Source organism: Littorina saxatilis, linkage group LG8 (assembly GCF_037325665.1).
Source record: "Littorina saxatilis isolate snail1 linkage group LG8, US_GU_Lsax_2.0, whole genome shotgun sequence".
Classification (NCBI taxonomy): Eukaryota; Metazoa; Mollusca; class Gastropoda; order Littorinimorpha; family Littorinidae; genus Littorina; species Littorina saxatilis.
Genome location: NC_090252.1, coordinates 38,945,968 through 38,968,994, shown reverse-complemented (window position 1 = coordinate 38,968,994; position 23,027 = coordinate 38,945,968). Strand labels below are relative to the sequence as shown.

Here is a 23,027-nt window from a genome sequence, read left to right as displayed (position 1 = left end):
TAGACCGATCTTTATGAAATTTGACATGAGAGTTCCTGGGTATGAAATCCCCGAAAGTTTTTTTCATTTTTTTGATAAATGTCTTTTTTGACGTCATATCCGGCTTTTCGTGAACGTTGAGGCGGCACTGTCACGCCCTCATTTTTCAACCAAATTGGGGGAAATTTTGGTCAAGTAATCTTCGACGAAGCCCGGACTTTGGTATTGCATTTCAGCTTGGTGGCTTAAAAATTGATTAATGACTTTGGTCATTAAAAATCTGAAAATTGTAAAAAAAAAAATTTTTATAAAACGATCCAAATTTACGTTTATCTTATTCTCCATCATTTGCTGATTCCAATAACATATAAATATGTTATATTTGGATTAACAACAAGCTCTGAAAATTAAATATATAAAGACGGGCGCTGTGGCGTGGTGGTAAGACGTCGGCCTCCTAATCGGAAGGTCGAGGGTTCGAATCCCGGCCGCGGCCGCCTGGTGGGTTAAGTGTGGAGATTTTTCCGATCTCCCAGGTCAACTTATGTGCAGACCTGCTAGTGGCTTAACCCCCTTCGTGTGTACACGCAAGCACAAGACCAAGTGCGCACGTAAAAGATCCTGTAATCCATGTCAGAGTTCGGTGGGTTATAGAAACACGAAAATACCCAGCATGCTTCCTCCGAAAGCGGCGTATGGCTGCCTAAATGGCGGGGTAAAAACGGTCATACACGTAAAATTCCACTCGTGCAAAAACACGAGTGTACGTGGGAGTTTCAGCCCACGAACGAAGAAGAAGAAGAAGAAATATATAAAAATTATTATCAACATTTATTTTTCGAAATCAATTTAAAAACACTTTCATCTTATTCCTTGTCGGTTCCTGATTCCAAAAACATATAGATATGATATGTTTGGATTAAAAACACGCTCAGAAAGTTAAAACGAAGAGAGCTACAGAAAAGCGTGCTATCCTTCTCAGCGCAACGAATACCCCGCTCTTCTTGTCAATTCCACGGGCACTGCCTTTGCCACGGGCGGTGGAGTGACGATGCTACGAGTATACGGTCTTGCTGTGTTGCGTTGCGTTCAGTTTCATTCTGTGAGTTCGACAGCTACTTGACTAAATGTTGTATTTTCGCCTTACGCGACTTGTTTTTTTATTGTAGAGACACTCTTAGAGTGTATGGATATAAAATTAAACAAGTCGCGTAAGGCGAAAATAAAACATTCAGTCAAGTAGCTGTCGAACTCACAGAATGAAAACTGAACGCAATGCAACGCAGCAAGACCGTATACTCGTAGCATCGTCAGTCCACCGCTCACGGCATAGGCAGTGAAATTGACAAGAAGAGCGGGGTAGCAGTTGCGCTGGGAAGGATAGCACGCTTTTCTGTACCTCTCTTCGTTTTAACTTTCTGAGCGTGTTTTTAATCCAAACATATCATATCTATATGTTTTTGGAATCAGGAACCGACAAGGAATAAGATGAAAGTGTTTTTAAATTGATTTCGAAAATTTTATTTTGATAATAATTTTTATATATTTAATTTTCAGAGCTTGTTTTTAATCCAAATATAACATATTTATATGTTTTTGGAATCAGCAAATAATGGAGAATAAGATGAACGTAAATTGGGATAGTTTTATAAAAAGATTTTTTTTTTTACAAATTTCTGATTTTTAATGACCAAAGTCATTAATTAAATTTTAAGCCACCACGCTGAAATGCAATACCGAAGTCTGGGCTTTGTCAAACATTACTTGACCAAAATTTCAACCAATTTGGTTGAAAAATGAGGGCGTGACAGTGCCGCCTCAACTTTTACGAAAAGCCGGATATGACGTCATCAAAGACATTTATCAAAAAAATGAAAAAAACGTATGGGGATATCATACCCAGGAACTCTCATGTCAAATTTCATAAAGATCGGTCCAGTAGTTTGGTCTGAATCGCTCTACACGCACGCACGCACGCACGCACACACACACACACACACACACACACACACACACACACACACACACACACATACACCACGACCCTCGTCTCGATTACCCCCTCGATGTTAAAACATTTAGTCATAACTTGACTAAATGTAAAAACGAAAATCATCATCGTCATCATCATCATCATCATCATCATCATCATCATCATCATCATCATCATCATCATCATATCATCAACAACAACAACAACAGTTGTTGAATAATTCAACTTTAAGGAGAAATAATGGGTGTTGTGAATTTGTGCTTTCAATTTTTGAAACAGATCAGTAGTGTTCCAATAAAAAAATATGTGTTTCACAAAAAGCAGGGAACAGGTCTATACCAAGAAAAATGGTGTCAATTTTATAAGAACGTTTAACATAATTATTGCAAAACAAGGAAACTGATTTGGTGGAGAATATGTTTAAAATGGCAAAATAAAAAGATGCTTTTTCGGGATACAGAGCCAAAATTTCACATTCAGTTATTTCTAGAATTGTAGATTGCCCTCAAATCTCACATTTCTGTACTCCAATACAAGACTTAATTATCACATAGATAGTGAGGTAAATAAGACAGTCTGTTGTCACAACTAATAACACACGAACGAAAATGTAAATTGATAAATACTGAACTCACGTGGGAATGATACACAGAATACAGAATGCAGAATATTTAATTGCCCAAGGTTGTGAATTTGTGATGACATTGCGGTTAAGAAACATTTCAATCCAGCCATATACACCAACACACGCATCATTTATACAAACTGATTAACAACATTAATTTAAAAACAACAATGATTATAACAATACAAACAATTGCAAAGTTTTGACAACTGGGGTCTTCATCAGGCGCACACAATCAGAGAAAAAAAAATAAGAAGACAGACGACAGAACACAATGAAGAGCTACAGATTAACGTTTCGTACGGGTTACACACGGACCGAGGAGCAAATAGGCTACTCCAAGAGGGAAGGGTGGTGAGGGAAGGTGTTTTGGAAAATGAATCCGAAGGTTGGCAGATTCATGTCCATCGACAGATGTCCATCATGATAGAAGTTCTCATGCGTATACCCATGCATGTGTACACACAAAAAGACACACGTGTGTAAACAACGGAAACGTGAAAATACTCTTCCGTGCTTGTGGTACCAGTAGATAAACTTGCTTTGAAGGTAATGTGGTCCATGGTAACCCCCCAGAGACACTGTCGGAGCGCTGATCATCGCTGTAGACCCGCTGGGTATCCTCACACGTACCCATCCATCCCTCGTCGGGTAGAGCAGAAAGTACCTCGTGAGGTCAAGGTGCACGGCGTCAAAGTTGAAGGTTTGAATGTAACCTGGAAAGCACAGCTTGAAATGTGAGCTTGCACTGTTGGTCACTTAAACATAAATTGTAAATAAAGAAAAACTGATGGCTCCATTTTCCTTGATTTGTATCAACATTTTCCGGGAGGAGGGGGGGGGGGCATGCTGGGTTCAGACGCTCTTTTCGGCATCCTGTCATTCAGAGCTTCAATCTCCAGTCAAAATTGAAGGTTTGAATGTAACCTTGAAAGCACAGCTTTTAATGTGAGCTTATATTGTTGGTAACTTAAACATCTGACTATAATGTTCAGAAGCTCTTTTCATCATCCTGTCATTCAGAGCTTCATTCTAGAGCTGTATTGGTGGCGAGTAATGCTCAGAACTATGTACGGCAGCCTGTCATTAAAAAGTTATGTCTAGAGCTGTATTGGTGGCGAGTAACGCTCAGAACTCTGTTCGGCAGCCTGCCATTAAAAGCTTCTTTCTAGAGCTGTATTGGTGGTGAGTAAGGTTTAGAAACACTGCACGGCGGTCTGCCAGTAAAAGCTTCTGTCTAGAACGGTATGGATGGCGACAGATGTCCATCATAATAGAAGTTATCATCCCTGTTCATTGACTCTATCGACGCCCGTTTTTAACCGCTTGCTTCCCTTTATATAATAAACCGTCCACAGATCGTCGTTCTCCCGAACTAACTCCTTAGTATGTCATCGAGAATAGAGGTTTTTGGGAAATCTTTTCATGCGCCTTTCGGCGATTGGTCAATGCATTTCGTATCAATAATGTCGGTCTCGTTTAAATTATCGCTACTTGATATTGCTTTCCAAACTTATACGCAGTGACCAGGAGCGTAGGGTCAGTTACTGAACTAGCCCCGAACAGTGAGATATGGAGAACAGTACACAAATACGAACGGAGAGACTCAGAAACTCGAGTCACTGAGTCGTCGTCACCACGCTCGAGAACTTAAGTTAAAATCTCCCTCTACTACAGTGCGACAAAATAGCTCAGTGGTAGTGTGCCCGATTGACGGTGCGCTAGTCTTTACTTTCGCTTCGACAGCAATATTATTTTTATTTTTTCTGAACTCGTAATTCTTGTATTTTATTCATTTGCTTCATTCCAAACGTTTTGGATGATGTAATGAATTAAAATATTCAAAATGTTGCATAATTATTGAGTACTTCCATCGGGACAATTTCCCCAGACAGCCTGAATTTCCCATTATATTTATTTTTAGTAACCTGGACTTGGGTGAAAATGTAATGCCCTATAGGTAACATCGCGACCTCATGTAATGATGAGACTGACACGAAAACGTACACAACACAAATACGAACCGGGGAACCTACTTGTCGACAAATGCTCGTTGTGGCGGTTGCAGTTCAATTGTTTGTTTTCACGGGTTTAGGTCAAGAGGTTTCGTGGCGGGTTGGTACACTACGTTTGCTTGTGGGCCCGGAGGTCTAGAGTTAGAGTCCTATATATACCTTGCAAGTTTTTTGTAAAACATTTTTTCTCATTTGTTCAACTTTTTCTCGTTTTCTTAACTCTATATACTTGTTTTTTTTTCATTTTGATTTATCCCAAACATTTTGAGTCGTGTATTGAAAATCGAATATAGTACATGAGTGCCATTGAACAGCAGCTGCTTTCCCACAATCCCGCATTCTATTTTTGGTAATGGATATTCCCAAGGAAAGGTCAAAGGGCATATGTATCATCGCGTGTCCACTGCTGGTGATAGTAGCTAGTCGCTTCTATTATGATGGGCTTCTGGTGGCGAGTAATGTTCAGAACTCTTTTAGGCGAGCTGTTTATATGTACTGCGGGTGCGTCTTGGTTTGTAAAGTCTAGGCTTCTGCCTGAAAATGTCAAAGGTATTGCAGCTGGCGTTCGGCTTTTCTTGTCAAAATATTCGCTGACATTGGTGATGGCGATCATAAATACCGATGGACAGCTTGATAATTCTCAAAGAAAAACTATAACCTGTGATAAATTAAGTTTCTTTTTGTCCTGACCAAAGTAACTCAGTTTACACAAATGTTCTGCTCACTTTTGTCCACCAAAGTCGACCTTGGGCTCAATTAAGGACAGCCTCCCCTTGGTCACAAACCAAAAATAAACAGCCTAGGTGTTCTCAGTGCATAGTGGACATTTGATTAAAATTAATACATTTCGTAAAAGCCACAATTAATTCATCGAACAATTCCGAATCACCACAGGAAGCAGTGAGGATGTTGACATTTGGTATGTGACCAAGTGGAGGGATGGTCTTATCCCGTGTGAAGCCTGGCCAGATCTGACCAAGGGAAGGCTATTGAGCCCAAAGTCGAGTGCAACCAGCTTTGTAAAGTAGACTTCGCGAAGCCAACTTCGCGAAATTAATCGGAGGTTTTACCCCTTATTTGAGAAATATAGTGCAGCTCCAGATGATAACTCCTGACAATGGCCTGAAGCTGAATGTGGGCAGTGTACGGCCCTGTGAAGTTGCCCACCTGCAGCCCCAAAGGACCGACTGGGAAGTAAGGGTTCATTGTGGGCACCGTGTCACCGGGCGGCGGACCCGTGAAGCAACCGTCCCAGCTCATCCTGGACTTGATCCCCGTCAGCATTTTCGTGCCGTCCACGACGAGAGAGACGCCTGGCGTACACGTTTGCTCGGTGATGAGGAAGGAGGGGGAAGTTCCGCCGGGAAGCTTGACGTTCAGCCAACAGACCGAGGGCTCCTGTCGCTGCGACGGAGGGGAACCTGCCCGGCTGTCGAGGTGAAGGGTCAAGTCTAGGAGCTGGTCAAAGGCCACAGTGAAGGACAGCGACGTGGTGCGGCCTGCCAGACAGTCGGATACCTCCTCTGTTGACACGCTGACGTGGCGGACTCGGCAGTCTAGCAAACAGTTGCGTTGGTAACGACCAAAGTCCGGTGCCACAGTGGAACGAATGGTAACAGGCTGGCGCGTGACGTCTGATGGGGTGGGGACAGACGTTGTATCTGCACCAGTCGTCCTCCGCTGCGATTCACCTGGTTCGAGTGAGTGGAGGAAAGAAGGCAGGCTTGCTGTATTCGTCGTATCTACGTCAGCCATGGTGGCCTTTTCTTTGGTGTTGATCGAGTTTGGATACTGGCTGGTGCTGTGTAGGTTGCAGGGCGACGATAGGCTTGCGGTTGACGTCATATCTGCGTCAGAATTAGCGGCTTTTTCTTTCCTGTTGTGCGATTTTGGAGATTGGCTGGTGCAGTTTTGGCTAACGTTCAAAGTTACGCTTGCGGCAGAGGTCGTATCTGCATGAGCCATGGTGGCTTTTTCTTTCGTTTTGTGCGATTTTGGGAATAGACTGGTGCCCTGTAGGTTGAGGTGCACTAACAGGCTTGAAGGAAACGCCGTGTTTGCTTCAGTCGTCGTACCGTCATGTTTCTCACTGTGCGATGTCCGAGACTCTTTGGTGCCGTGTAGGTTGAGATTTTCACGTGCTTCAATCCCACTGACATCTTCAGCAGTGCTGTGTGATTTTCGGTCTGAAGGTATTATGGTGAGGTATGATGGTGGGTGAGAAGAGTTGGTGGTGACGTGGGAGGGGCTGTGGGGAGATTGTGTGCTGACATTTAGGAGGTATGAAGATCGTCCGAAGCCTGGTTGATGTTCCGGAACATCTTCACGAGTTGACACTTCTGCTTGGAAATCCCGATCTATGTCATCTGAGGGATCTCTTGACGAATGTATGTTAAGTGGGTCGCGTGTGCTATCTGCAACAAAACTCGACAAGACGACTTTCTGGGAAAATGATGGCAACAGGATTCCTTCCCTCGAACCGTTGTAGAGGTTTGCGTTGCCATAGTCTACTGTTGTCATCACACAGATTAGTGTTGTCATCACACAGCCTAATGTTGTCATCACATGCACTAAAAACAGCCCGTGACTCACGCCAACAGTTGCCTGGGCCATAACTTTGTCTCGTCACACGGTTGTCACGACCCTTGCACCAGTACGGTTGGGCGCAGGCGTTTAATTCATCAGAAGCGTAATAAGAACAAGAACAACTAGCGTATTCCCTCGTTATCGCATTTCTCGCTCAATGAATGTTAACACTTGTTATCTTTAAATCATCCATAATGATATAGCATCATTGCTTTCTAGAACAACTACTGTATTGTCTGTCAAAAACAAAACAAAACAGAAATCATCGAGGGAAAAAAAGAGAAAAACTAACACGAAAAACAACAGCCACGGAGGCGAACAAAAGAGATAAATGAAAATATGTAAGTGTGACCCCACAAATAATCTTTTTATTTTTGTTATGACAAAGATAATTATTATTATTTGTGTTTCATTTATTACTCATTTATTATTACTGCATATAATTGTTCTGTCATTGCATGCATAGTAGTTCTAGCATCTTAGTATTATAACGTTTTTATATTGTATTGTACATGTACTGTTATGAGTATGTGTCCTTATTCCCTTCCCTGTAGCAGACGAATTATTTCCCTTACTCTATGTTTCTATGCACTGGCTGGACTATAAGTCCCTAGCCTGCTGCTATCAGGGAGCCTGACTTGTTTATATCAGCACCTTGTCACCTCAGCGACAAAGACATGCGTAGGAAGCTAACTTGGATGTTGTTGGTTTTTTTTATCATTTTAGCTCCAGTTTTTAATTAGTTGAAAGTAGAATAATGAGATTGTAACAGGATGAGATTATGTGTCTGTCTGTCTGTCTGTCTGTCTGTCTGTCTGTCTGTCTGTCTGTCTGTCTGTCTCTCTCTCTCTCTCTCTCTCTCTCTCTCTCTCTCTCTCTCTCTCTCTCTCCCTCTCTCTTTGTCTCTAATTCTTGTACTGGGTTTCGCATCCTTTTTCTCACGCACGGTGCTTATCGCTGTCAACGCTAGTTAGTTCTGGCACGTGAGATATCGTAGATGCCGGGGTGTTTCCCGTGCAGAGGTCGTTGGTTTCTCTGGCATCATTATTTGTAGAATCAGCAAAAAGGCCAAATTCTCATGAATATGCATGGCGTATTGATAATGATTATTGTTTTGTTTAAATTCACATTGTTCATAAGGGTTGAAGAGAATAATAGGCTGCATAAGTTATGTAACGTTTTGATATATATATTTTTATAGTTTGTTTTTGAAGAGAAATTGGGAATTCTCTGTGGAATGAAGGGACTATGTTTTAGGCGTATTAACTGGATAGGTAATTGGTTCCTGAGATCCTCGTTTGTGGCGCGAATATCTTTCTTTGTTTTCCTGACTCCGAAACCATAAGACGTTTTTTTGCCAACTCTGTTCCCAGAGGTGAATTTGTAACTTGTGTCCTGCACAAGAAGGTACGTTTACATTTTATTTGAGATTGCATAGATGTTTTGTTGTTAGTTTAAAAGTATGTATTTTGGATGCATTTTTAGTTTTATAATTGCGAAATATTGAATTTTGTGTTGAAAGAATTATTGAGTCTCTTTATTAAACGTAATCAGGATTTAAGAAATGTATGTTTGATAGTTGTTCATTGATATTTTATATTTTTTATATTTTGATTGTGTACAGATATTGTTTAGATTTGTTTTACTATAAAAAGTGGTCGGACAGGTTACCAATATAGTTATCTTATTTTAGTGTGATTGTTAGATAAAAACGTGTGTCGAATTATATGATAGCGAGTTGTATGAATTGTATGGAAGTTACACTAAGGTCCAAATCAGTTGCATTAGATGAGTTTTCCCTATTACGAATACAATTCTGTTTTTAATGAATAAGTGAGAACAGCGCCCACGGCGTGGCCCTATTTTCCTTTTCCCCCTTTCCCTTCCGCTGTGTCTGCTAGGGTCGGGCAGTAAACGCACAGCGCGCGTGCGCCAGAGTCTTGACAGGTACCTCGGAATGTACCGCGCTGTAGCTGATTAATTGTTCAAGAGTATCCCCCCTTCCCTTCCTTCCTCTTCCCTTGTCCTTCGTTCCTTCCCCCTTCTCCTTATCACGCTCAATTAGGAGGCGGAACCGATTAAAATGTTTAGGTATACACGCAGGCGATGATGATAATAAATACTCTTTTCCCTTCTGATTAGACATTGTACTTGTATTTTTGGAATGAGTCACTGAGTAGACAAGGTATTTGTTTACAGTCAGCATGGTGTAGCCTGAGCGAGCTGTTCACACAGGAGATGTCGACCGTGACCGACAGGAAATTGTCCTGAGGTGTGTGAGGTTATCCCATTTTTAATTACGTTTACACTGGATTTTGTTCTTATTCCTCACATGTTATTATTGTATTATATTATGTTATGCCTATATCGTATTGGACTTTAATTGTTGTCACCGTATGATTCATTTGATTCATGTATATATTCCTATGGGAAGGCCTGCAGTGCATTCTGCTATTGTCTACTTTATCTATGTTTATGTTGAGGCATTCCTTTGTTAAATGCCTTATTATTTGCTACAGTATCACTACTGTTGATACTCTGATTTTGTTGTTGAACAACTAACTGTTTTGATTTGACTTTGTATGTATTACATCTGCAGAAGAATATAATCAATGTACTCAATATAATCAATGTATTGTTTTGTGGTCATTTTACTCATTATTGTGTATTATGATTACAGGCTGTAAAATAAAAGAAGAATAAGAAGATGGGAGTTTGAGTTCACCACCCTCCGCCTATCTCCCCTTCTACCTCTTCTATTTCTGTTGGCCAGCTGGTCACAGAAAATGGCGTCGCCGGACAGGATCGAGCAGCCTCAGGACGCGGGACGACACCAGCCCCACACGACACGACATCGGTCACGGTCACGGTCAGGATTGAATGTTTTTGTGAATGAAATGGCATGTTGACGAGGAAGTTTTAGCTGCATATCAAGTTCAGGCTATTTATGACGAAGAGGACAAGATACACTTTTTTGTGGAGCCATGTATCCAGTTCTGTCAAAGAGGAACTTCACTGTCACCCAAAACTCGATAGGGAAACCGCAGATGGCATTTTTTAGCATTTTAGAAAATGTGTATGGGGACAAACGTACTGTGTGCCAACTGCTGACAATGTTTAACAGCGCTTATCAGCGCCCTGAAGAGGCTGTTAGGGACGTTGCCAATAGATTAAACAGAGCATTGATGGATCTGACGGCAAGACAGAAGATGGAGAAGTCAGATCATGGTGTCAGAAAAAAAGATCGAACTGTCGTCCATGTTGGTTTGCCTTATTCTAGTTATTTGCTTTAAATGATGGTCGTTGTTTCACTTGGAGTAAGTGAGGAAATCCTTTGGACTAGCTGAGATATGATTATGACAGGGTTGTTTAAATACTTCTTGTTGTATAATATGTGCGGGGTGCACCGGAGCTCAGCTAGGATTCCATGGTTGGATTGGGTTGTCCATCATTTTGAAGTGGATGACAGAGTTTGTCTCACTTACATGGATGTCATGTTGATGTTTGTGTATTTCACGCACATGGCTTTGTTCAACTTGACTTCCTTTAGGTTACTGTATGTATGTCTGACAGTGGTATAGTACGTAACTTCAATGATGTTCTATGATTTTGAAGACCTTGGGACGTTAAAAGAGTGGCTGTGTCTTAAGATTCACTATGCAATACTTTGATGACTTGGATGATGTCGTAAAGAGCTCCAAGTAGTCTTAGTTGACCAAAAGAAAATGGAAAAAGTCCATGAAAAATGAAAACAATGTCTGCGTAGTGTTTTCTTCTTGTGTTGACATGTAGAGTACAGGAAAGGTGTTGCCAATGGCAATTGGTAGGCTTCTAGTTGCATTGTGGAGGGCACCGGTTTCTCTAATGTCGGATGTGTTGTTTTGTTGTGTTTTACGCCACTGTTTTTGTCCTTTTGTTTTCGAATGATTTTGAGCACAGGGAGATTGTTATGTTTGTTTAGGCACGTTGTTCTGAACTGAGTGAACCAGTGTTTCATGACATAGCGGGGGAGCGACTGAGATTAGACAGGAAGTACGTAGCAAAAAGAAAAGGAGAGACGTTGTCACGGGAGTCCTTACTCCAGACCTGATATTTGATTTACTTTTGCCAAAGAAAGTCTTGAAGGATTTAAAGTAAAGTAAAGCCGACCTTTCTCAGATTTTGTTTTCGCTGAGAATAAACTGGAATACTTTGCCGAGAAGAAGTGAAGCTCTCAGTTTTAGCTTCATGTAGAAGGGCCTCGAACGCTAAGTAGAAAGTAACACGGTTATATTTTTTTTAGCTTCGCTGAAGATTGTTATTCTTTTCAGAACTTTTGGGTTGCAAGAGTGAGTTGCCATAGTTCACGTGTGATTCCTCGGATAGGAAAGAGTTGATAGGTTGTTTCTCTTTTTGTTTTGTTTTTAGTAACCATTGTTTCAATTTTGTTTGTATGATGTATTGTATTCTGCATGATCCAATGTTTTTATTCTTTTTGTTTATAGTCTAGAGTGAGTACAAATGTATTTGATGGTATAACCTACTATTGTTTCCGTTATTTTGCATGTAATATGTACTCCAGTGTACTTGCTTGTATTTGTTTTGTGAATGACAAACACCATATTATTTTGGTTTTTGTATTGCAATTGATGATTCTAAGAGACATTGGATTTTTTTTTGTCTCTGAGGACTGGGAAGTCTTCATGTCGATCATGTTTTGTATTCGCGGGCGAAGTCCTGTTGAAAGTGGTGTTCTGGTAAAAAGCATGTTTGTTCCGTGGTTGACAAGCGAGAAGTCAGAAAAGACTCCGTTTCGTACCAGTAGCGTAAAGCTCGAGTTACGTGCCTATTAATTGTTGCCAGATGAAAATGACTCGACTGTCATTGAGAATGGTACGGTTGTTTGATTGGTTAAACAAACTCTTCATTGTCAGTATTAGAAGTAACCCGTAAATGGGACTTTTTGTGCTTATTGGTTAAATCCCGATGAAGTTTCAACCGTTGACTAAGTGGGAAGTTGCATGGCCAGCGCCATGCTAACGAACACGGGAAGTGTTCTGATGTTATGTTCGTTGCTAAACGCGACATGAATTTTTTTGACGAAATGTACTTTTTTATGTAAGGTATTGCTTCTGTACATTATTTTGACTCGAACAGTAATGATGTTTTGCTCGTAAATGGCCTGTTGCGGACTCTGAGCGTTGAGCAGAAGCGGCGGTGGCCCGAACATCTGGGCGAGTTGGTGCAAGTTTACAACTGCACTCCCCACTCTTCAACAGGTTTTTCACCACATTACCTGCTGTTTGGGCGCGAGCCCCGTCTCCCGCTGGACCTCTTCCTCGGTGAAGAGCCCGACCGACGGGAGGAGGTCCGACCAATGGACTGGTTGGCGGGGCACGTCCAAAGGTTGAAGATGGCTCATGACAGAGCTGGGGAGCGGCAGAGGGAAGCGGCAGCGAGGAGGAAGGAGCGCCATGACAGAGGAATTGTCGCCCCCGATCTTTGCCCGGGAGATCTTGTCGTCACCCGTCAACGGTTCAAGTCCCGAGCAAAGATCCAAGACTTCTGGGGGGAACGCCTTTTCGTTGTCAAGGAAGTGCCCGGACAGAACGGAGGCCCATACCTCATCGCTCCTCGTGATGGACTCTGCGACCCCAAGCGTGTGACAAGAAATGAAATCCGCCAGTACTTCGAGCGACCCACAGTGCAACCACTTGGAACTATGGAGGCACCGACTGTTGAGGCCCATAGGGAACCTGAGCCGACCACCACAGAGTATCTGGAGTGGCATATCATCTTGCCATCCGAGCCCGTTTCCAAGATCCCTGTCAGAGTGACCCCACCCCCTCCAGTCAGGCAACCTCCAGTTGCGCGACCAACAGCAACAGCCCCACCACCGCCTGTAGTACCTCCTGTTGTGCGACCTGCTGCACCTGCGCCCTTGCGTCGGTCAACCAGAACTACAAAAGGGATGACGAAACCCTGGAACTGATTCTTTCCGGACTCTTTGTGGGTTTTTTTCAGTTTGTGTTATTTGATTTGATGCATTGTTTATTTTGTATTTTATTTTTGTAACCTGAGGAGTAGTACTGATTGTTGTCAGTAGGCTTGATTATTTCATGACTGCGTGTCTCTGAGGATTGTTAACTTGACGTGTCTTGTAAGTTAACAAGTTGTGTTGCTCCGCTGAGCGAGAAGTTGCCAGATGTTGTTCAGATCAGTTGCTGTTGCATTGACTAGGCAAATTATCAGAAAGGATGTTGTCTTGCTAATGTGGTCTAACACACCCAGTAACTGACTGTCAGTCATTTGAGAATAACAGAATAGTGGTTCTGTGGAAGTGACATAGTATTTCTGAAGATTGTTTACTGCAAACCTTAAATGGACAGTATAAATATCAATAGCGTAAAGCTCAGAAATATTTATTGTCAAGATGTATGGGTACCAGATTCACCCATGGTTGATGGAGTATTTTCTTCAATTTTCTTGTCCATGGGTACATTTAAAGATGTCCATGCTACATGTTAGGTTTAAATACCAATGAAGATTTGCTCGGTATGTGTGAAGGTTTTCACAGCGTGGTTAGTTGTACCTGTTTATGATTTCAGCTGAAATCCAGATTATTATTTTTGAGGCGGTTGGAACTACCAGAACATGTGGTTGTTGACCACATTGTGTTTTGTGTTTTTTTGTCATTTTCATGTGTTGACATTGCCTTGTCAGCTTCTTGTTTTTATACTGTACCTAATATCACTTATGTTTTGGATGACAATGGTGCATTCAGTCAACTTTGCTTTTTATGTAATCATGCGTTGTCGGGGTTAAAGTCAAGGTGTCTGTTTCCAAACATGTATTTTGCATAGCATTGCAGGATAATTTTATGGAGACCATAAATTCAAGCTGGGGAGATGTGTGACCCCACAAATAATCTTTTTATTTTTGTTATGACAAAGATAATTATTATTATTTGTGTTTCATTTATTACTCATTTATTATTACTGCATATAATTGTTCTGTCATTGCATGCATAGTAGTTCTAGCATCTTAGTATTATAACGTTTTTATATTGTATTGTACATGTACTGTTATGAGTATGTGTCCTTATTCCCTTCCCTGTAGCAGACGAATTATTTCCCTTACTCTATGTTTCTATGCACTGGCTGGACTATAAGTCCCTAGCCTGCTGCTATCAGGGAGCCTGACTTGTTTATATCAGCACCTTGTCACCTCAGCGACAAAGACATGCGTAGGAAGCTAACTTGGATGTTGTTGGTTTTTTTTATCATTTTAGCTCCAGTTTTTAATTAGTTGAAAGTAGAATAATGAGATTGTAACAGGATGAGATTATGTGTCTGTCTGTCTGTCTGTCTGTCTGTCTGTCTGTCTGTCTGTCTGTCTCTCCCTCTCTCTCTCTCTCTCTCTCTCTCTCTCTCTCTCTCTCTCTCTCCCTCTCTCTTTGTCTCTAATTCTTGTACTGGGTTTCGCATCCTTTTTCTCACGCACGGTGCTTATCGCTGTCAACGCTAGTTAGTTCTGGCACGTGAGATATCGTAGATGCCGGGGTGTTTCCCGTGCAGAGGTCGTTGGTTTCTCTGGCATCATTATTTGTAGAATCAGCAAAAAGGCCAAATTCTCATGAATATGCATGGCGTATTGATAATGATTATTGTTTTGTTTAAATTCACATTGTTCATAAGGGTTGAAGAGAATAATAGGCTGCATAAGTTATGTAACGTTTTGATATATATATTTTTATAGTTTGTTTTTGAAGAGAAATTGGGAATTCTCTGTGGAATGAAGGGACTATGTTTTAGGCGTATTAACTGGATAGGTAATTGGTTCCTGAGATCCTCGTTTGTGGCGCGAATATCTTTCTTTGTTTTCCTGACTCCGAAACCATAAGACGTTTTTTTGCCAACTCTGTTCCCAGAGGTGAATTTGTAACTTGTGTCCTGCACAAGAAGGTACGTTTACATTTTATTTGAGATTGCATAGATGTTTTGTTGTTAGTTTAAAAGTATGTATTTTGGATGCATTTTTAGTTTTATAATTGCGAAATATTGAATTTTGTGTTGAAAGAATTATTGAGTCTCTTTATTAAACGTAATCAGGATTTAAGAAATGTATGTTTGATAGTTGTTCACGGATATTTTGCATTTTTCTAGTTTGATTGTGTAAAGATATTGTTTAGAATTGTTTTATTATGAAAAGTGGTCTGATAGGTTACGGATAGTTATTTTATTGCTTGTGATTGTTAAATAAAAACGTGTGTCGAATTATATGATAGCGAGTTGTATGAATTGTATGGAAGTTACACTAAGGTCCAAATCAGTTGCATTAGATGAGTTTTCCCTATTACGAATACAATTCTGTTTTTAATGAATAAGTGAGAACAGCGCCCACGGCGTGGCCCTATTTTCCTTTTCCCCCTTTCCCTTCCGCTGTGTCTGCTAGGGTCGGGCAGTAAACGCACAGCGCGCGTGCGCCAGAGTCTTGACAGGTACCTCGGAATGTACCGCGCTGTAGCTGATTAATTGTTCAAGAGTATCCCCCCTTCCCTTCCTTCCTCTTCCCTTGTCCTTCGTTCCTTCCCCCTTCTCCTTATCACGCTCAATTAGGAGGCGGAACCGATTAAAATGTTTAGGTATACACGCAGGCGATGATGATAATAAATACTCTTTTCCCTTCTGATTAGACATTGTACTTGTATTTTTGGAATGAGTCACTGAGTAGACAAGGTATTTGTTTACAGTCAGCATGGTGTAGCCTGAGCGAGCTGTTCACACAGGAGATGTCGACCGTGACCGACAGGAAATTGTCCTGAGGTGTGTGAGGTTATCCCATTTTTAATTACGTTTACACTGGATTTTGTTCTTATTCCTCACATGTTATTATTGTATTATATTATGTTATGCCTATATCGTATTGGACTTTAATTGTTGTCACCGTATGATTCATTTGATTCATGTATATATTCCTATGGGAAGGCCTGCAGTGCATTCTGCTATTGTCTACTTTATCTATGTTTATGTTGAGGCATTCCTTTGTTAAATGCCTTATTATTTGCTACAGTATCACTACTGTTGATACTCTGATTTTTTTGTTGAACAACTAACTGTTTTGATTTGACTTTGTATGTATTATATCTGCAGAAGAATATAATCAATGTACTCAATATAATCAATGTATTGTTTTGTGGTCATTTTACTCATTATTGTGTATTATGATTACAGGCTGTAAAATAAAAGAAGAATAAGAAGATGGGAGTTTGAGTTCACCACCCTCCGCCTATCTCCCCTTCTGCCTCTTCTATTTTTCTGTTGGCCAGCTGGTCACATAAGCACGCACTGACGCACACAAAGACGCACACGCACACGTACATGTATTTACTTTTTCCGAGGCTCCCCGAGGACTTTCTCAATGATGAAAGAGCACGGCTACAGTCTTTTGTATCAATCCCTTAGGTAATGTGCAGAACATTCAGAAATACACGGCAGCGTCTTTCGGTGTTTAGTTACATATGCACAGAAATCAAACATCTAATGTGTGTGTGTGTGAATGTGTGAATGTGTGCGTGTATGCGTGCGAGCGCGTGCAAGTGAATGTGTGCGTGTGTGTGAATCGCATATATGTAAATCGCATGGCATGTGTGTGTGTGTGTGTGTGTGTGTGTGTGTGTGTGTGTGTGTGTGTGCGTGTGTGTGTGTGTGTGAATGTGTGCGTGAATGTGTGCGCGCGTGCAAGTGAATGTGTGCGTGTATGTGTGCGCGCGTGCAAGTGAATGTGTATGCGTGCGTGCGCGCGCGTGCAGGTGAATGTGTGCGTGTGTGTGTGTGTGTGTGAATCGCATATATAACAACAGAAAATGAAGTTGTATGTGTCGGTTACTGTCTCTGCGGACCGTCTGACATTAGCTACCTACCACGTATCAAGCTCGTCTTCCTGGTAATAAATACGTACAAGTAGCTCCCGCGGGACGGGAAAGCTTTACATTGATTCGTGACAATATCTTCCTCACATCTCACTTCTACAAAAGTCCTGACAAAAATGTGTGTGTACGCGCGTGTGCGCGTGCGTGTGTGTGCGTGCGCGTGTGCGTGCGTGCGTGCGTGCGTGTGTGTGTGTGTGTGTGTGTGTGTGTGTGTGTGTGTGTGTGTGTGTGTGTATGTGTGTGTAGTGCGTGTCGATTTCTGCGGACCCCTTGAAATTATCGTATCTCCCAAGTATCATCTATCAAGCCCGTCTTTTCGGAAAGTAATACGCGCAAGAAACTCCCTCGGGACGTGATGTTGTCCTGCGTTAGTTAAAGAGAATAATTTATATTCCCGCGAGCGCGGTCGTGTGTGTGTTTGTTTGCGTGTGTGTGTGTGTGTCTGTCTGTGTGTGTATGTGTGTGTGTGTGTTTGTGTGTGTGTTTGTGTGTGTGTTTGTGTGTATGTGTGTGTGTGTGTGTGTACGTGCGTGCGTGCGTGCGTGCGCGCGTGCGTGTGTGTGCGAGTGTGCTTGCGTGTGTGTGTGCACGTGTGTGTGTGTGTGTGTGTGTTTGTGTGATTATGTGTGTGTGTGTTGGTGTGCACGTGTGTGTGTGTGTGTCTGTGTGTGTGTCTGTGTGTGTGTGTGGAATATAACAATATATAATTAACACAGCAGAAGCGCGTATCTTTATCAAACGGAACGCTTCTGTTCTGTTCACATACTCCTACCGCCAACCTGCAATGATCAAGTCCATGTGTTTCCCATATCACTATCGCATAACTCTGCTCCTGCTTTATACTTTCTCATACAATTTGTCTTCCTTTTGTGTGTCCACTGAAATCCAGGATCGCAAACATTTGGTTTGCCCACAGACAGCAGTGTTTTGAATTGACTGACGTAGCCAGCAAGAATTTCCACATCAGTGTACGATCACGGATATTTGCTTTGCCCACTGACAGCAATGTCTTTTGATTTGAGTGACGTATCCAGCACAAATTCCTACATCAGTTTATCCTACAAACGTAAGAGAGACCTCTCATGAGATAACAATACCGTTCAAACCACAAGTGTGTATATCAGATGTGACAGATGTGATCAAACGACCAATGTGCATGACAGATGTGATCAAACGACCATTACCACAGATGTGATCAAACGACCATTGTCACTGATGTGATCAAACGACCAATGTGACAGATGTGATAAAACGACCACTACGACAGAGTGATGAAACGACCACTGTGACAGATGTGATCAAACGACCACTGTAATAGATGTGATCACACGACCACTGTAACAGATGTGATCAAACGACCACTGTGACAGATGTGATCAAACGACCACTTTGGCAGATGTGATCAAACGACCACTTTCATAGATGTGATCAAACGACCAATGTGATCAAATGACCACTGTAATAGATGTGATCAAACGACCACTGTGCTAGATGTAATCAAAGACCACTGTAATAGATGTGATCAAACGACCACTGTAATAGATGTGATCAAACGACCACTGTGCTAGATGTAATCAAAGACCACTGTAATAGATGTGATCAAACGACCACTGTGATCGATGTGATCAAATGACCACTGTAATAGATGTGATCAAACGACCACTGTGCTAGATGTGATCAAACGACCACTGTGATCAATGTGATCAAATGACCACTGTAATAGATGTGATCAAACGACCACTGTGATCGATGTGATCAAACGACCACTGTGCTAGATGTGATCAAACGACCACTGTGATCGATGTGATCAAATGACCACTGTAATAGATGTGATCAAACGACCACTTTCATAGATGTGATCAAACGACCAATGTGATCGATGTGATTAAATGACCACTGTAATAGATGTGATCAAACGACCACTGTGCTAGATGTGATCAAACAATCACTGTGCTAGATGTGATCAAATGACCACTGTAATAGATGTGATCAAACGACCACTGTGAGAGATGTGATCAAACGACCACTGTGCTAGATGTGATCAAATGACCACTGTAATAGATGTGATCAAACGGCCACTGTAATAGATGTGATCAAACGACCACTGTAATAGATGTGATCAAACGACCACTGTGATCGATGTGATCAAATGACCACTGTAATAGATGTGATCAAACGACCACTGTGCTAGATGTGATCAAACGACCACTGTGACAGATGTGATCAAACAACCACTATGACCGATGTGATTAATTAAACACTGTGACAGATGTGATCAAACGACCACTTTGGCAAATGTGGTCAAACGACCACTGTGACCGACGTGATTAATTAAACACTGTGACAGATGTGATCAAACGACCACTTTGGCAAATGTGATCAAACGACCACTGTGTCACATGTGATCAAACGACCACTGTGCCACACATGATGATCAGACCAATCCGTATCTAGCTCTACGGATTATAACTGTTTAGTTTAAAGTGCTTGGGATGGGCTTAGGGTTTGGTTGGTGGTTGGGGGCTTGAGGTGAAAGGGACTAAGCACTTTCAGAAGTGCAAGAAGAATCGACTTGGTAACTCAGGCGTGAGGTATCTAGAGATGCTACATGGCTTAATTTATTTGTGATATGTATAGGTTACAACACGAGTGGTTTTTTATATGGCTTGTATTTCAGTCAAGACCCAGCGGATGAATATCATCGGGAGACACGAGCCTCTGGCGAGTGACTCTCGATTGATATTCCCGCTGGGTCTTGACTGAAATACAAGCCATATAAAAAACCACGAGTGTTGTAATCTGTATATATATCCCATTCTACCATCAAACACAAAGTGTAGACTACTAGCGGCACTGTTGCGATCTGTGGACTGTAAAACAGTGGTGCCAGCGAGACTTGGCCCTTTTGCAACCTTAAACTAAGTGACCGTCGCTGAAAAAAATAAAACGAATGAGTGCATCGATAAGTACGCGGTAACACTACTTTCAGACCATTTAAAAGCTTTAAGTAAAGGTTCATAAGTTGCAAGAAAGTAATGAAGTCGTATAGAAATTAATTTAGTTGAAGCGCACAATTCTTTTGTTTTGCGTTTCAGGTCGGCAGAACGGGCGAAACGGGTTTGTACCCATTTGGCTTACTCGATTCAGAATCGATTCCACGTTGTTTTTCTCGAACGTGTTATACAATTAGGCTTATTGACAGAGAAGCAAATTTTAGGGAACAAATATGTAGGTTTAGATTTAACCATTTGCTCCCTATTTGAAATGTATCTACGTGATAAACTGTTTTGCGAGTGTGTTTGCATGAATGAACCTAAACTGGTATGGGTGTGAGGAAAACGGGACCGACTTGGTGAAGTCGCGAATTGCTGACACGTCTGTCACCGCCGATTGATTGCATTTTGAAGGAATATGACTGGATTACGGAAAAATGCACACATGTTAAGTTCTTGGATACCTTCATCGCCAATGTGGACTTACTGCAGAGCCAGGCAAAAGAGTAGACTTTCTCGCAAAATACGTGAAACAGTCGATGTTTGATACGAAACGAAGCCACCCCAAACCATGCAGTACGGACGCTTTTCGGTCCCGCTACGCATGACACCAGACCAGTGTTGTTGCTTTGAGTTTGACTCACAAACTCGAAACTGTCATTTAAAGCATGAGCCAAAAGTGTATTGATTGTGTGATTAGTCTATGTGACAGGGCTTCTATTATCTGTGCTCCCTAGCTTCTGTCAGTTCCCACACCGACACTGTGACAGACTCTCACGAACAGTCGTCTGCTTCGATGCAAGGGAGGGTACTCGTTTTTATATTTAGTCAAGTTTTGACTAAATATTTTAACATCGAGGGGGAATCGAAACGAGGGTCGTGGTGTATGTGCGTCTGTCTGTGTGTGTGTGTGTGTGTGTAGAGCGATTCAGACTAAACTACTGGACCGATCTTTATGAAATTTGACATGAGAGTTCCTGGGTATGAAATCCCCGAACGTTTTTTTCATTTTTTTGATAAATGTCTTTGATGACGTCATATCCGGCTTTTCGTGAAAGTTGAGGCGGCACTGTCACGCCCTCATTTTTCAACCAAATTGGTTGAAATTTTGGTCAAGTAATCTTCGACGAAGCCCGGGGTTCGGTATTGCATTTCAGCTTGGTGGCTTAAAAATTAATTAATGACTTTGGTCATTAAAAATCTGAAAATTGTAAAAAAAAATAAAAATTTTCAAAACGATCCAAATTTACGTTTATCTTATTCTCCATCATTTGCTGATTCCAAAAACATATAAATATGTTATATTCGAATTAAAAACAAGCTCTGAAAATTAAATATATAAAAATTATTATCAAAATTAAATTGTCCAAATCAATTTAAAAACACTTTCATCTTATTCCTTGTCGGTTCCTGATTCCAAAAACATATAGATATGATATGTTTGGATTAAAAACACGCTCAGAAAGTTAAAACAAAGAGAGGTACAGAAAAGCGTGCTATCCTTCTTAGCGCAACTGCTACCCCGCTCTTCTTGTCAATTTCACTGCCTTTGCCATGAGCGGTGGACTGACGATGCTACGAGTCTACGGTCTTGCTGAAAAATGGCATTGCGTTCAGTTTCATTCTGTGAGTTCGACAGCTACTTGACTAAATATTGTATTTTCGCCTTACGCGACTTGTTTGGTTTTGCAGCCATGGGCATTGTGATAGTGTTCGACTGTTCAAACTAGTGTTATGCACGGGTTAATAAAACTGAGGATAGAACTCTTTAGCAGCAAAACAATTAAGAGTGTATTACAATCTATTTGTTTGGCGCAAGGTCAAAGGTCGGGAGGAAAGTAGTTCTTTGCCCAAATCGGAATCTGCACTATCATATATTTTTTGGAGTCCATGATGTATTTATTGAGCTATAAAAATACAACATATATACCCATACTGAAGTAACAGAGACAAAGAAGGGAGGTCATGGGATATACCAGGTATACACGAGTTGCTTTCTATATTGAAATGCGAGCGCAATCTGACCAGCCAACATTGTTGGTACTGTTGCATAGTGTTGATTATTTATACGCACAAGAATAATCACAGCAAGCAACAACACCAGAAACGTACTCCCTTCGATTGTGGACGAAATCAGAACAGACTATAAACCATTGCCATGTTTTAACAGGTGCATATAGCTAATAAGCACGTGTCATTTGCGCAACGAGTAGTTTCCTGTTCGTGGCATTTGCGTTATGTGCCGCTCTCCTTACGTTAATTGTTATTAAATGTCATTTGTTTACGAGTCGCTATTACGGCATTCTTAATCAGCACGTGCTGATATCAATGCAGCTTTTATCACTACACTTCAAACAAACCGTTGAAGTTTTGTCAGGTGTGATTGAAGTTTGATATGTGACACTTGTTAACACTTCTAAGTTTTGATGACCTCCATACAAGTAGCAAGTCTTGTTTATCTTGTTAAATTTCAACGTCTCAGCAGGGTCCAGTTCAGGTCAAGAAATGAAAACTTGTAAGGTTTTCAAGCTCTAGCTTTGAAACGTCACACACTTCCAGAGTTTGATGGCCTTCATACACTAACCAGAAATTAATATGTAAAGCGCATTGAGCATATATATGATTATACGCTATAGCAAATGTCCATTATTATTATTATTTATTATTATTAACCAGACCTGGTTAATCCTCTTAGAATTCCAAAGTCAAAGCGGGTCATGTTTGGAAATTAAAGTTTACAAAGTTAAGAGGTTAAAACTTCACACTCTTTCGGGGTTTTATGACCTCGAGACACGACCCTAGTCAAAACTGAAGTTCGATTTCAGGTAAAATAACAGATACATATATATTTCTTCCAATGTGTTGAAGCCAGAGCATAGAGTAGGAATTGAAAACAATATGTTTTTGTTTTAATCTTATGTGAATA

General features: G+C 41.2%; 1 protein-coding gene across 1 annotated transcript; it reads left to right on the top strand.

Annotated features, from left to right (window-relative positions):
- Window positions 1-12,403: 12,403 nt before the first annotated feature.
- On the top strand, window positions 12,404-16,436 carry LOC138973490 (uncharacterized). The gene is made up of 2 exons (XM_070346201.1): window positions 12,404-15,141; window positions 15,930-16,436. The coding sequence occupies exon 1, from the start codon at window positions 12,555-12,557 to the stop codon at window positions 13,167-13,169; it is 615 nt and encodes a 204-aa protein (XP_070202302.1). The 5' UTR covers window positions 12,404-12,554; the 3' UTR covers window positions 13,170-15,141; window positions 15,930-16,436.
- Window positions 16,437-23,027: the final 6,591 nt, after the last annotated feature.